This window comes from Euprymna scolopes, chromosome 18 (genome assembly GCF_053919585.1).
Source record: "Euprymna scolopes isolate OS-2025 chromosome 18, ASM5391958v1, whole genome shotgun sequence".
In the NCBI taxonomy this organism is placed as follows: Eukaryota; Metazoa; Mollusca; class Cephalopoda; order Sepiida; family Sepiolidae; genus Euprymna; species Euprymna scolopes.
Genome location: NC_136499.1, coordinates 40,389,324 through 40,405,059, shown reverse-complemented (window position 1 = coordinate 40,405,059; position 15,736 = coordinate 40,389,324). Strand labels below are relative to the sequence as shown.

Sequence of the window (15,736 nt, the reverse complement as noted above, 5' to 3'; positions counted from 1 at the left end):
TTCTTCCTTCCTTTCTTCTTAACCCCTTTCCTACCCCCTTCCCTAGCTTCCCCCCCTTTTTTTTTGTCACCTGACTCCCTTATGCCCGTTGATTGGATGAGACGTTTTCGTGCTAAATTGACGCACGTGTGTGATATTTTTGAGTTAAGTGGTCAGTTGTGGAACAAGGCGTCGTGGAGACCAGAACTGTCAAACATATTCCCTGTCGGTCTCGGATAAAAAGGGACGCCTGGAATTTACTAAGGCGTTGAACAACTCTGTCTTAACGAGACATTAAAGTCGTTGAAAAGAAGAACCCAGTTTTCTAAGATACTTGAAAACTAAAATAATTATCGAGAAAAAGGGACGCCTGGAATTTACTAAGGCGTTGAACAACTCTGTCTTGACGAGACATTAAAGTCGTTGAAAAGAAGAACCTAGTTTTCTAAGACACTTGAAAACTAATACTATTATCGAGAAAAGATAATAGAAGTTTTGAACAGAAGAACCTAGTTTTCTAAGACACTTGAAAACTAATACTATTATCGAGAAAAGATAATAGAAGTTTTGAACAGAAGAACCTAGTTTTCTAAGACACTTGAAAACTAACACTATTATCGAGAAAAGATAATAGAAGTTTTGAACAAAAAATTCGCCGCAGGGAAGTTTTCGAAGATACCTGAAAACACCAGAATATTCAGCCTCAAGAAATTTCTACCTTGCTGAAAGGACTACGAAAAACGAAATTCCAGGAAAAAGAAAAGAAAGGGGGAACTTTTAAACAACACAAACTCAAAAAATAAAACCCACAAGAAACGAACTTTCTAAATGTTCCATTCGTAAAAGGGCGCCCAGAAGCTTCCAGTAAGTGTTCCCCTCCTTTCCCCCCCCCCTTCTTCCTCCTTCTCTATCTCTCTTTCCTTCTATTTCCCTTCACTCTCTCCCCCGTTTTGGTTACTACTACAAGGACTCTTGTAAGCCAGATGGACATTTTTGGCAGCCCATAGAGGTCACTACTTTTTCTTTAGATATCTTTGTTAATAAATTCTATTTCTCCTATTTTTCTCTTTTTGTTTGTAATTTTTTCCTTCAGTTTCAAAGTTAGTAGTAACGATTAATTGTTTAAGAAGAATTAACTTCCACGGGAAAAAGTGGATAATAAAATTTCTTCACCCCCCCCCCCCCCAGTTTTGGCGGTGCCTACAAGAGGGTTTATTCAGGTACTTACACCGTTTGGTATAAGTGGAAGAAAATTGAACAATGTCTTAGTAAGAAGTGGAAAGTTCTTACTGCCGAAAATATTTCTGTGGTTATATTCAGAAAATATGTTTTTATTTATAACCATTATCTCCACACTTTTAGTGGCCTTATGTCTAATTTGCTCTGAATATAAATCTATATATTTTCTGCAAATAAATAAATTTTCTATATATTTTCTGCAAATAAATAATGCAAAGTGTAGTATCTGCTCTGTCCTCAGTCAAAGGAAGAGAAGTTTTTACTTCGGCAATTTTATATTTTTGTTTCATCTATAGTGCCTGTTTTTGGAAATTTAGACATTCATTACATAAAAATCGAACCAGTGTCTGACTTTGCTCTCTTGACGGAGCAATTAGATAGAGGGACAAAAAAACAAACCAAAACAAACAAAACAAACAAACAAAAAAACACATACGAAACAAATAAAGCAAATTGAATAAGAATAAAACGATGCAGTTGATATCAAGGGAGATAAGCGTTAAAAAATATATTCGAAAGTAGCTTCCCTTGGAATTATATGACTGCAGATTATTCTCATTTCATTGAAATTCAGCGATATGCATGGTGTTGGTGGAGATGCAAACGTGCAACGATAAATTTATAGATTAATACTCTCTCCCTCCCTCAAAATGCGATTATACGTTTTTAAATAATTATATGTAAACATCTTAAAAACTAAATATACACAATTATTGTAGAATTTAGAGTGGCATATTAGTTTCGTATATACATTTGAAGTAAACTGATCCTATCATTTTCGAATCATTCTAACCAATTTTTAATACCATTAACCTAGGTGTGTCAGAAATTTCGTGAAAATAGTGAATAATTCCACTCCATATTTCCAAGCTTATAACTCCTCGAAAAATGTAATTCAAGCACTAATTTTTTTTTTCAATTAAAGGAGCAAGGACCAAGGTTTCATTAAAAAAAAAAAAAAAACGTGTTTTTTTTTTTTTTTTTTAAAAAGGTTTTAAAGTTCGGACTTTACAGTTAAATTTCTAAAAAACAGTACTTTTTTGTTTTAAATTTGAATATATTATTTATTGACCTTTTCTCTTCAATTTGTGATATATAAGACTTTGGTGCATAAAATAATTATTTACTTTTTAATAGACATTTCAAAATGGGAGGCGTGAATTGTTCGACCCCCTGTCTTTCCAAGCTTATAACTCCTCGAAAAATGTAATTCAAGCCCTAATTTCTTTTTCAATTAAAGGAGCAAAGACCAAGGTTCCATTAAAAGAAAAAAAAAGAAGAAAAAACAAATAACGTGGTTTAAAAAAAAAAGGTTTTAAACTTCAAACTTTACAGGTAAGATTCTAAAAAACACTACGTTTTTTTTTGGTTTTAAATTTGAATATATTATTTATTGACCTTTTCTCTTCAATTTGTGAGTAAATTGATTATTTACTTTTCGGTGAGTAAATTAATTCTTTACTTTTTAATAGAAACTTGAAAATGGGGGGGGGCGTGAATTAAAAAAAAAAACTAAAATATTATATTCGTGAATTTAAAAAATAAACTAAAATATTATATTCGGTTTATTGGAAAGAACATAAAATTTCACATTGACCCTGAAAATATCGTAAAAATAGAATCAATAGAAAAATTTTGATAGATTTTTAAAGTTTAAAAATTGAAAAATATTGAGTTCGGAAAATTCATTACTGTTTAAAAAAAAAATTCTATTACTTTTAAAATAACTTTAATAGTTTATTTTGGAAGTATAATCCATAAAGAAAATAAACAACCCACTTTTAACAGAGAAATTACGAGATTTTTATATTTTATTCGCAGTTTCGTGTTAGGGGTTTCAAAAATTCCTACAAAAATTCTGATACACCTACCACTAACCCTAAGTCCGAGTGGCATGGACATAAAAACATGTAATCGCCTAAAATGTAAACACCTCCTACCCCTACAAAATGAACAGGATTTATCTGCCATGGCTAAATAAATAAATAAATAAATACATAAATAAAATAATAAAAAAATAATAATAATAATAATAATAATAATAATAATAATAATAATAATAATAAGAAGAAGAAGAAAAAGAAGAAGAAGAAAAAAACATTGCTTAACTGCTCTAAAATGCTTGAATAGTTCGGAAATTAGGGATTCTTTTATATTGACTTCATATACACAACTGACACCCATTTCGAAATTATGGATTAATTATTTGGCTGTTTTCTTTTTTCGGAATGTTCACACGTAATTACTTAAAAAAAAAAAGGAGAATGTCATATTTAGGGAAGGTTTAGCGAAAGGTGTAAATCCACAATGATGCAAACACACACACACACTCGCAAACATACACGCATACGCACATACACACACACACACACACACGCACGCACACACATGCACACGCACGCGCGTGCGCACGCACACACACACACACACACACACACTAACTATATAAGTAGCTAAACATACTATGTATTGCCAGGAAATCCCTATTTCCTTGCCTATACCTGAAGACAGAGTTAGATGTTTAAATGAGCACTTAATTTTTCTTAAAAGCCATACGATGTAAGATTTTTTTTAAAAGATGACTTACTGAGTTGGGGGAAAATTGCATCAATCTAGATGGATTTCTCCATCATTGAACAAAGACGGAAGAGCAGTGCAATATCCAAACAGCTACTCCACTTTGAATTATTCATTTGTGAAAAAATATAAAATATATATTTTGACAAATTAGGCACAAGTCTATCTGAAGTGTAGGAAAAAATGGAGGTCGTTGGTCATCTTGTGTTTACTCTATTTTCTTTGTCTTAACTAGAATCATTGCAGTTGCCATAAAACCACATCTACTCTCGGAGGATTTCTAAAGTGTTAAATTTTTCATTGTATTTATAAATATATGTATATAAAAATTCATTCTATCAATGCTTTTTTAAGAACATACAACCCACCGTTTTCCAGTTTGTTTAGGATCGAAAACAAGTAGATTGATCTCTAAATGTGAGGGGGGGGGAAGTAAAACTACTAAGGATCTTTATCCTTTTTTTTTCGTTATTTTAAAATTTTATTTTATTTTAAAAAATATCTTGAGTCTTAAATGTATAAATAGTAAGAGGTTAAGCGCCAGATGTCTCCAACCAGCAAGCAGGCCAATATATATATATATATATATATATATATATATATATATATATATATATATATATATATATATATATATAGTAATTTAGTAATTTATAAAATATATATGGCGATTAAGCTACACTGAATATTCCGCGTTTCATCCACTCTAGGACTCCTCAGGCTTATGCGCGAATTCTATGGTTGTTTATCGTTTTTATACGCTCTTCTTCTATTGAGATTTTAGTTAGCCAATCAGCTTTCTAGTATCCACCGCGACCTTCCTATCAGCCAATGGGCATGCATTTTATCGAAACTAGAAAGCTGATTGGTTAACTAAAATCTCAATAGAAGAGGAGCATATAAAAATGACAAACAACCACAGAATTCGCGCATAAGCCTGAGGAGTCCTAGAGTGGATGAAACGCGGAATATTCAGTGTAGCTTAATCGCCATATATATTTTATAAATTACTAACTAGCTCTACCTACGTATTGAGCACTTTTGAAGTAAATACTTAAAGTTTACACATAAATCTATACTTTCGTATATTAATTTTATGTGAGTAAATTAAGTAGTTATATATATATATATATATATATATATATGTATATGTATATATATATGTATATATATATATATATGCATATATATATGTATATGTATATTATTTTTTAAATGTAATTATCCACTGACACGTGTTACGTCGTCTACGACTCATCAGAGTGGCTGTATCTAGCGAGACCCGAAACCGGGACCCAACGGTAATGAGCCTAAACCCTTACCCCTGGACCATCTCGCCAACTGTCTGGATATATCGTGATTTACTTAGATGTTGTTTTGTTTTGGTTTTAGCGATATGTTTTGAATGAATTCAATCATTTACGAAAGTGTATTTTTACCTAAATGTGAGTGGGGAATAATTTTCCCTTTAAACCGATTTGGTACCCCCACATGGGGAGCGGTATATATATATATTATTTTTAAAATGTAACTATCCACTGACACGTGTTTCGTCATCTGCGACTCATCAGAGTGGCTGTATCTAGCGAGACCCGAAACCAGGACCCAACGGTAATGAGCCTAAACTCTTACCCCTGGACCATCTCGCCAACTGTCTGGATATATCGCCATTTACGATTTATGGTCTCGGGTTTCGCTAGGAAGCATCAAGTTTATATATATATATATATATATATATATATATATATATATATATATATATAAAGAAAAAGAGTAATATATATATATATATATATATATACTAGCATTTCAGCCCAGCGTTGCCCGGGTGTTTGGATGTGTATGGTGAGAAAAAAAAAATTGATAGTAGGAAGGCAGGCTCGAACCTGTACCACAAAGGAGAAAAAGAACGGGGGGAAAACAGACGTCTATGCTGTTACGACCACTGCCAAACCGAAAGTGACATTTTTTAAATTTAGGCGATACAATCGAAAGGAGACGATGACTTAAAAAAATATCGGCGGAGAAAGCGCCCCCACCCCCTCTAGAAATATGCCCAGTTTAAGGTGAAGATATTAATGTTTTTAGCCAATTTTTCGATATTTATCGTCTGAAATGTCAAACTTTTAAGTTTCGAAAGTGTTGGGCAGACATGCAAACATACATACATACATATATTTATATATTGATAACTAAAAATTTTCGACCTAAACGGATGAAAAAGCTTGTCCTATCTCTGAATATCCTTTGTGTAAAATTTCAAATGTTTAGACCAGAAATTGTCTGAGTAATTTGGTAGAGACCGCAGAGGTCAATTTTTAAAAAACTTTCACCCTTATTATGACCCCTAAACATTTATTGTTTTGGGCTCAAATCTAGTTATTAAGTTAGATCCATGTCCAAGGAACCTATATCTAAAATTTCAAGTGTTTAGACCCAAAATTGTCGGAGGGGTTTGGTAGAGTTCTCAAAGGTCAAATCGTGGGACTTTGACCCCTTAACAGCCAAATTTCCGTCTGAAAACCGATCACAAAGTTTTTCCCAAATCTCAGTACACTGTATATCAAATTTTGAGTCTGCAACCTTAAAATTGACAGAGTTATTGCGTAGGGAAATGTACACAGACAGACAGACACACAGACACTTTCACTTTTATAGATATAATAGCATGGGTGCTCGGCGTTGCCCGGGTGTTTGGAGGTTTATGCTGAACAAAAAAATCAAAAAACAAAAAAACTGTCAATTTTTTTAACTTTGACCCCTATTATGATCACTTTAAATTTATTGTTTTGGGCTCAGATCAAGTTATTAAGTTAGGTCCATGTCCAAAGAACCTTTATCCAAAATTTCAAGTGTTTATACCAAAAATTGTCGGAGAAATTTGGTAGAGTTCTCAAAAGTTCAACGATTTGTTGAACTTTGACCCCTTAACAGCCAAATTTCTGGCCGAAATCGGATCACAAAGATTTTCCCAAATCTCAGTACTCTGTATATCAAATTTCGAGTCTGTAGATTTTAAATTGACAAAGTTATTGCGTAGGGGAATGTACATAGACAGACATATAGACACACAAACAGACACACAGATACGTTCACTTTTATAGATATATAGATAGATAGACTCATAGATTAAACAAAAATATATACATATACATAAATATATATGGAAACAATTTTTTGTTTACTGTAAAGATTTTACGCAAATATTATGCAAGTATAAATCATGTAGAATATCTGCATGAATATAATTACAGGTAATAGTTACCTCTAGATAATCATCCCATAAGAAAACCGAAAAAAACTAATAGGGAATTAATTAAAATGAATGTTTAAAAGAATATGCAAATAAGCTAGATCTTTTGCTAGTGAATGCATTTCCACAACCCATATATAAGAAAATTGTATTTTCTTTTTAAATAAATAGGAAAGAGGGTTTTTAATATGAATATCAATACACACAAAAGAAAACGAATTTATAGGAGTATATATATATATATGCATATATATATGTAGCAAATCCAACTTGCTTCCTCCCTTGAGGCTTGCATTCACTAACATCCGTGGGCTTAGAACTAATTTAGCTGATGTTGAAGCATTTCTCCTAACAAATACCCCGGATATCTTAGCACTAAGCGAGACTAACCTACACTCCTCAATCCCCTCTAACTACTTTAACATGCCTGGCTATCTCCCACTCTGCCGTAAGGACTCTGACAGACATATGCACGGACTTGGGGTCTACATTCGTAACACCCGCCCCCTGACTAGAGAAACAAACCTAGAAATGGACGATCAAGCCTTTATGTGCTTTAGACTAAACATGCAACATAACATTAGCTACTTTTACTTTCTCTACCGCTCTCCCTCGACCCAAGACTGCACCATGATAAACAAAGTCTCTGAAAGCATAGACACAGCACTCTCCCTCGACACTAGCACTCAAGTACATGTATTTGGTGACTTTAATGTTCACCACAAAACCTGGCTTGGATTCTCTGATCACACAGATGCAGCGGGCAGCACAACACGTAGCTTCACTATATCTCATTCCCTATCACAAATGGTTACGTTTCCAACCCGTTTCCCTGACCAGCAAGAACAGCACGCATCACTTCTAGCTCTGTTTCTGACCGAGGAGTGTAAAAAAAATGCTGACAGCCCACTCGAGAATGCTGATCTGCAGTGATAATGGTTGAAATCGCCCTAAACTCTAGACCCAAAACTGAAGAGCCAGTGCTCAAAACAACGAGATATTATAAAAAGGCTGACTGGGAAGCCATCAGAGATCTTATCAGAGATGCCCCATGGTAAAATATTTTTTCTCTTCTTGCTGAGCAGTGCACGAGCGAGACCACTGAATGGTTCAAAACAGCAATTGAAGCACATGTTCCCATGCGGAAATTTTATAGCAAGCCCCACTCTCCCCAATGGTTTACTTCTACTTGCACAACTGCCATTGCTCAAAGGCAGCATGCATACCGCAGATTTAACCGACATAAGTCCAGTTCAAACAAACATAAGTATATAGAAGCTAGAAATAACGTTAAGAAAAAAATAGCGACAGCTAAAAGAGAATTTATTTAAACCACAAAAAACGCATCGAAGCACAAAAATTAGGAACTCGTGACTTCTGGAAAATCTACAACAGTGTAGTAAATAATGAGCAATCAACAATTCCTCCACCAACCAACAATCACGAAGTTGTTTGCTCAGCAACCGACAAGGCTAATATGCTTGCCAGCCGGTTTGCCTCAAACTCCACACTGGACCCTACCAACCACCCTCTGCCTGACTTTGCTTCGTGGACAGACGCCATGCTAGACGATCTGATAATCACCTCTGCTCAGGTACACGCTATCATAAAAAAACCTTGACACTTCAAAAGCATGTGGTCCTGCTCTCATCCTAGCTGTGCTCAGCCGAAGTAGCTCCAGTTCTCTCCAAACTCTACAACAAATGCCTTAATGAATCATGGTTACCGGGTTGTTGGAAAACTGCTTCTGTGGTACCAGTATTCAAGAATTCTGGCGAAAGAACCGACCTATCAAATTATCGCCCCATTAGCCTCTTCCCACTTTTCGCCAAAGTATTTGAGACCATAATTAACCATGCTCTAGTCCGTCACCTTACAGATGCTAAACGTCTGACTGACAAACAATATGGATTTAGACAAGCCCGTTCCACAACTGACATCCTCACTGTAATCTCTGAACGTATATACCATTCACTGGACAAAGCGGGGGAGGGCAGAGCGGTAGCTCTAGATATATCTAAGGCTTTTGACAGGGTATGGCATGAGGGTCTCCTCATGAAAATTAGATCATACGGTATCACTGGTAGAATACTTAACATAATTAAATCCTTTTTAGATAAGAGAAAAATCCAGGTTGTCCTCGACGGTCATACATCTAAACAGTGTGATATAAATGTGGGAGTACCTCAGGGGTCTATCCTTGGACCTCTATTGTTCCTAATATTTATTAATGACCTCCCCGACAAAACTGGCTCTGAGATGGGTATATATGCTGATGACACCACACTCTATAACAGGCATGACAGGAAAACAAATGAACACATAACTAAAGAAATGGCAAAAACACTAGAGGATGTCCTCCAATCTGTAGTAGAATGGGGACATAAATGGATGGTCACATTCAATGCTGCCAAGAATAAACTGGTTTCCTTCAATAATTACAAGAAACCTTCTCTGCCACCAATAGCAATGGCCAGTGACTCCCTGTCTGAGAGTACATCTTTCAAACTGCTTGGCCTAACGTTCACAGGAAACATGAGCTGGAACAATTATATTGAAAACATTGCCAGGGCCGCTGTGAAGAAGGTAGGCTCTCTCTACCGTGCTAGAAAACTACTGACACCTGAAAGTATCCTGTACCTCTATAAGGCCACCATTCGCCCATGTATGGAGTATTGCTGTCACATTTGGGCTGGTGCCTCTGCTGCTAGTCTCTCGCTCCTAGACAAGGTTCAAAAGAGAGTCGCCAATCTGATAGGCCCTGAACTGGCATCTAAGCTTTAGCCTCTGTCCCATCAACGAAACGTTGCATCCCTCTACCTGTTCTACAAGTATTTTAATGGTAAATGCTCTGACGAACTGCAGACACTTGTGCCCCCACGACGTAGACAACTCGACAAACCCGACAGGCAGCTAAATCCCACCCCACACAGTAGAGATCCCTAGATGTAGAAGATCTTTCTACTCCAGTAGTTTCTTCCCCAGAACCGCTAGACTCTGGATTTCCATTCCGGGTCCCTGTTTCCCCAACTGTACTGACATGCAGAAGTTCAAGTGTAATGTGAACCGACATCTTGCTGCCCAAATCCCAACATAGTGCCCTAGTAGTTGCTGCCCCTGATAGTAGCCCCCTACACCACAGTGGCCATATGCCTTGTTTGGGGTGAAAATGTAATAAAAACTAAAAAAATGTATGAATATATATGTATGTGTATATATATGTATATATATGTATGTGTATATATATGTATATATATGTATGTATATATAAATATATATACATATATGTATATATATGTATATATATTTATATATATATGTGTATATATATGCATATATATATATGCGTATATATATGTATATATATGCATATATATATGCATATATATACGTATATACGTATATATATACGTATATATGCATATATATGTATATAAATATGCATATATATGTATATATATGTATATATATATGTATATATATATGCATATATGTGTATAATATATGTATATGTGTATATATATTTGTATATGTGTATATATATGTGCATATATATGTATATGTATGTGTGTATATATATGTATATGTATCTGTATGTATGTGTATGTGTATTTATATGTATGTGTATATATGCATATGTATATATATATGCATATTTATATATATGGATATGTATGTATATGTATATATATATGTATGTATATATATGCATATATATGTACATGTATGTATATAAATGTACATGCATATATATGTATACGTATTTATACATACGTATATGCATGTATATACATGTATATGTATATGTATGTGTTAAGTTTTGAGACATTGAGTTGAACAAAGATAGAGGCGTAGTTCAGATCAGTAACCAAGATGACGGCCAAGAATTAAATCCGGTCCGTGACGTAGTAAACGGCGAACTGATTCAATCCAAAATTCGACAATTTTTATAATAATTGTGGGATGTTTTCGTTGATTATAAAAAATGATTGGCGAATCCATTCGTCTCATTAGCCGTCAAAATTTTTTTACAGTATGTATATATATGTATGCATATATATATATATATATATATATATATTTATATATATATATATATATATATATATATATATATATATATATATATATATATATATGTATTGTTTGGTAAACTTGGTCCGGCATATTAGTATAAATTGTGGAGTTTATTCTGCCCTCACATGTGTAAAAGAGTCCCATTCCTGAAGAAGTCACGTGAGCCCCAAGGCATTTTGAGTAGATTTTATGGATGTGTATTCGCATAAAATTTTTAATTGTTCCTTTCAAAGTTAAGGAAATATAAGCTGTTAACTTACCAAAAAGTTACTTTCGTCAGACCAAACAATTTTGGCCTAATCATCAGGTGTCCAATTTTCATGTTTTTTTTTTTTGCAAATTCTATTCGTTTTTTCTTGATGGCCTGAGACAACCTGCCTTGTTTGGCATCCTTTTTATCCTGCTTTTAATAACCGCTTTCTTACTGTTCGAGCTGATATATTTTTGTTTGCATCTTCCCCAAGTTCAACAGCAAGCTCTGAAAAACTTGGCTTCTTATCTGCAAGGATGCTCTTTTCAAAGATTTATCTTCCCTGGCGGTTGTAGACTTTTATGGCATTTTCCTTTTCTGTTTTTGAAAAACATTGTTTCCTTGAACCTTTTAATCGTTGTTTGAACTCCCTTCATTGAACACTCCATCTTCCTAGCATATTCTACTTGAGAATATCCTTCACCAGATAAAGCAACAATTTGTGCCCGTTTAATCTCTGAAAGCTGCTTCTTTGGAGGCCTTTTCAATTAAATATACTATTATAGCATTGATAATAATGAAATATTATCTGAAAAATAGGAAACAACTTTTAGTATGACAATGAATTATTTTGAATATTGGAGTGAATTTAGTATGAAACTCAGCTAAAATTCTTGAAAGAGGTTTTAAAGTAAATAAAAAAATACTACAATACATTGTTAAATATTTACACTTGCTCCCAACTGTTCACTGTACAATTCTTAACCTTTAAATGTGTAGGCTTAAACTATTACCTAATTTTTTATAGATGACCCATAATTTTGACCATGGCTACACACACACACACACACACACACACACACACACACACACACACACACACACACACACACACACACACACACGAGGGTAATTCCAAAAGTGACGCCTTCTATGCTTTTTATTAATAGAAAATGTTGAAGAGCTACGAAGATGTGAGTGGCACCATTAAAACGAGCAACCTTTTGTTCTCCATAATTTATTTTTCTACATAGTCACCACCATTCTCAATGTACTTTTGCCATGATAACATTGATACATCAATGCTTCTCGCGCATATCTTTGACAGGAGTTGTTTTCTTAGTCTCACACCATCAATATCTGCAACAGAAAGATGAAACTCTCAAGTCATGAATGCATAAGTTCAGTCATTATAACATTGCAATTTGTAACCCCCTCTGATCTGTTCAGGCAAAATAAAAATAAGAGGCATTACTTTTAGAAAGCGTGTTGTATATATCTATCTAGATATACATAGATAAAGTTGAGTTGTGTCGCACTGACATCCCTATATATAATACAAGAGGCGCAGTCAAAATACCGTAGGTTTACAACAACAGATGACACATTCAAATTTCTTATGTTTATACTATTAGCATTTACCTTATTTAACTATAGAACAACATTTTAGACACATTAATTCGTAATATTAAAACATTACATTTACTCCTAGGAGCGGCATCGTCGTCGTCGTCATCGTCATCATCATCATCATCATCATCATCGCCATAGCCTACGGAGGAAGCAGTTCAAAATTTCCCCCTATTCCAAAAGTTCTCTTACGACCCCCATTATTCACCATGTTCATTTATACTTTTTCCTACTTTCCTGTGTCTACACCGTCATTAACTGGCTACTGAATTCATACACATCGCATACTCTTATACCTTTACATCTACAGAATTAATGATGTCTCCCTTTCTGTATACACTGGCTTTCCACTGACTGAACTCTAAGCATTCCTACATTCTAGATTAACGGTATCAGCCTCCAAACTGACCGCTCACTTGTATTTTAATATGCCCTCTTATGATTACATACATACGAAAGAGAAACCTTCTGAATTATTACTTATCGCATTAAACACACCAAAAACATATTACACATGTATTTACACATTAAAAAAATATGTTGCTGTGTGTGTGTGTATGTGTGTGTATGTGTGTGTGCCATTAAACTAATAGGCCATATAAACTTCCGCACACGTGTGCTTGTGCTTACACACATACATGTGCGTGTGCATGTGTGTTTGTTTTTATTTGCTTAAGTGTGTCCGTGTTTGTGTACGTGTGGGTGGCATATCAACCGCTTCAGGGAGTGAGAGCAGGTAACCTACCGGTGTGCTCGATCACGACTTGTCTGCCAACTATCGAGGCTGGTGATAGACACCATAACAAAGAGAAGTGTTCATCTTAAACGTTATTTATGGAAGTCAAATACATATATGCAGGGAGAGGAGACAGGTTATTGGAACAGACCAACTGTTATCTGCGCATTTAACGATTCAAATTGCATTTCAAATTGAAGCACGCAAGATAGAATGGCTAACCAACGGACAAAGACTCTCTCAACAATGTAAGGTCGCGTGTTTTTAAAAAAAAATTTTTTTAAAGGAAATCGCTCTCGATAAGACATAAATCCATTTGATGTTAGAAGGTAAAACATACGGCTTCAAGGTCAAAAACTTGCCAACGATAAGTGGAACAGATTCTGACCCAGAAAAAAGCAATTCTTCCCTCTTTGTCAGAAATATTGCTCATAGAATATGAGGATTAACGAATAAAATAAGGGCAGCGAAAGTTACAAGGGAATCACCACTTATCAAGACCTGAAGACCACTCAAGGATAAGGAATGTATGTCAGTCATTGGGAGAACAGCATAGTATTCGTTAGTAGTGGAAATTTGGTATAATTTGATTATTTAAGGCGGAAGCTGAGTAAGAACTTGTTTACAATAGCCTTGAAGAGGACCATATTGTAGTCAGCTGGAAAGAAAGTTAGCGAAACAGAGTTCCTCAGGCGAGCAGTTTTAAGAAAGAAGATTTGTTAAACACGAGATCCACTTTCTGTTCTCCTTAATGAGTGATGAAATTATTGATTATTGGTTTTTGTGTTGTTTGAAATTTTGGTTTTGGTTATTTTATTGATTAATGAACGAGAAAAAAAGAAATCAAATGAAATAAAAAAAAAATCTAATTCATTAATTTTGCATGTTTATCTAATGCAGGTTCTCCTTACAATCAAGTTGAACAGTCACTAACACCAGAAGAAAACACTGGAAAGCTTTATGTCTCCAATGAACGAGAGGTAATCTTCATCAACGTTGTCTTTTATTTACCGATTTTAGACTTTTTTTTTTACTTCGTTCAATCAGAATTTTTTTTTACCAAGGTTGCTACTTTGAATCAAGCATTAAAAAACTAACACAAAGAAAATATTCATACAAACAGAAATTGAACATTTTTAATTCAGATTTTTTGGATTATTCAGATTACTTTTCTCATCTTCAGTGTTATTTTCGACAACGCTTCGGTCGATGTAACCTCCGACCTTTCGCCATGACCCGTGGCGTAGTGGATAAAGTACTTGGTAAAATTCAATTGTAAGTTACACACTATTCTAGAGTTTAAAGGTTCAGCCTTCAGTGGAGGTGACACTCAACTTACAATCGCTAATTATTTAGGACGTCTACCCAGTCATGACCGACGAAACGAGAGCATGCTATCTCCGTGGATTAAGTAGAAGGTTCCGTTCGATAGAAAAATTATCGAGTACAACAATATACAACTGAAGAAGCTCGGAGGTTACATCGACCGAAAAGTTGTGAAAATAACAATCAAGAAGAGAACAGTAGTCTGATGTATCCAAATAATCCAAATAATCAATCGTCATCTCAAAAATTCAGAAACAAGAAAACATTATTTGGATTATTCAAACTATTCTTCTCGTCTTAAGTGTTATTCTCAAAATGTTTCGGTCGATGTGACCTCTGACCTTTTTTCACTTGTATATCTTGCCAAAGTTGGAAGAATCTTTCTGTCATACTTGGGAATCTGCATGGAATTTCGAATGAAACATTTAATTATAAATAATACTTTTAAAAAAAATATTTTTGATTATTTTTAAACCAACAGATAGTCCATGATTTCGCAATCATCAGTGTAGGAGGTGAGATTCAAACTCAGCCACAAAGCCAGTTTTGACTTCATTTCAGACAACTAACTTAGGAATCTGCACGAGATTTCGAACGAAACATTTTATTTAATCTAAGAGACAAGACCGGACCGGGTGAAAGTTCTAAATAGTTCACAATTGTATTGCTCGCACTGAGAATTGAGCTGGCAGTCTCCAGGAGAGTGTCATTTGGAACTGGACTTAAGTTATTTTATCTGTTATGCTGCAGGTCTGTACAGATCCCGAGTTCGATAGAAAGATTATCGAGTTCGACAAGATAAACCTGAAGAACGTCGGAGGTTACATCGGCCAAAACGTTGTGAGAATAACACTCTCGATGTGAACAGTAGTTCGAATCATTTAAATAAAAGAAATCATTAATCCTCATCTAAAGCAAGAAAAATCAGAAACATAATATCAAATGGAAA

General features: G+C 34.6%; 1 protein-coding gene across 2 annotated transcripts in view; it reads left to right on the top strand.

Annotated features, from left to right (window-relative positions):
- LOC145297586 (stAR-related lipid transfer protein 3-like) overlaps window positions 1-15,736 on the top strand; it is a 78,981-nt gene that overhangs the window by 27,829 nt on the left and 35,416 nt on the right. For both annotated transcript variants that reach the window (XM_080143633.1, XM_080143632.1), the window contains exon 2: window positions 14,362-14,441. In XM_080143633.1, coding sequence (XP_079999759.1) covers window positions 14,362-14,441 — 80 coding nt within the window. The remainder of the gene's footprint in view (window positions 1-14,361; window positions 14,442-15,736) is intronic.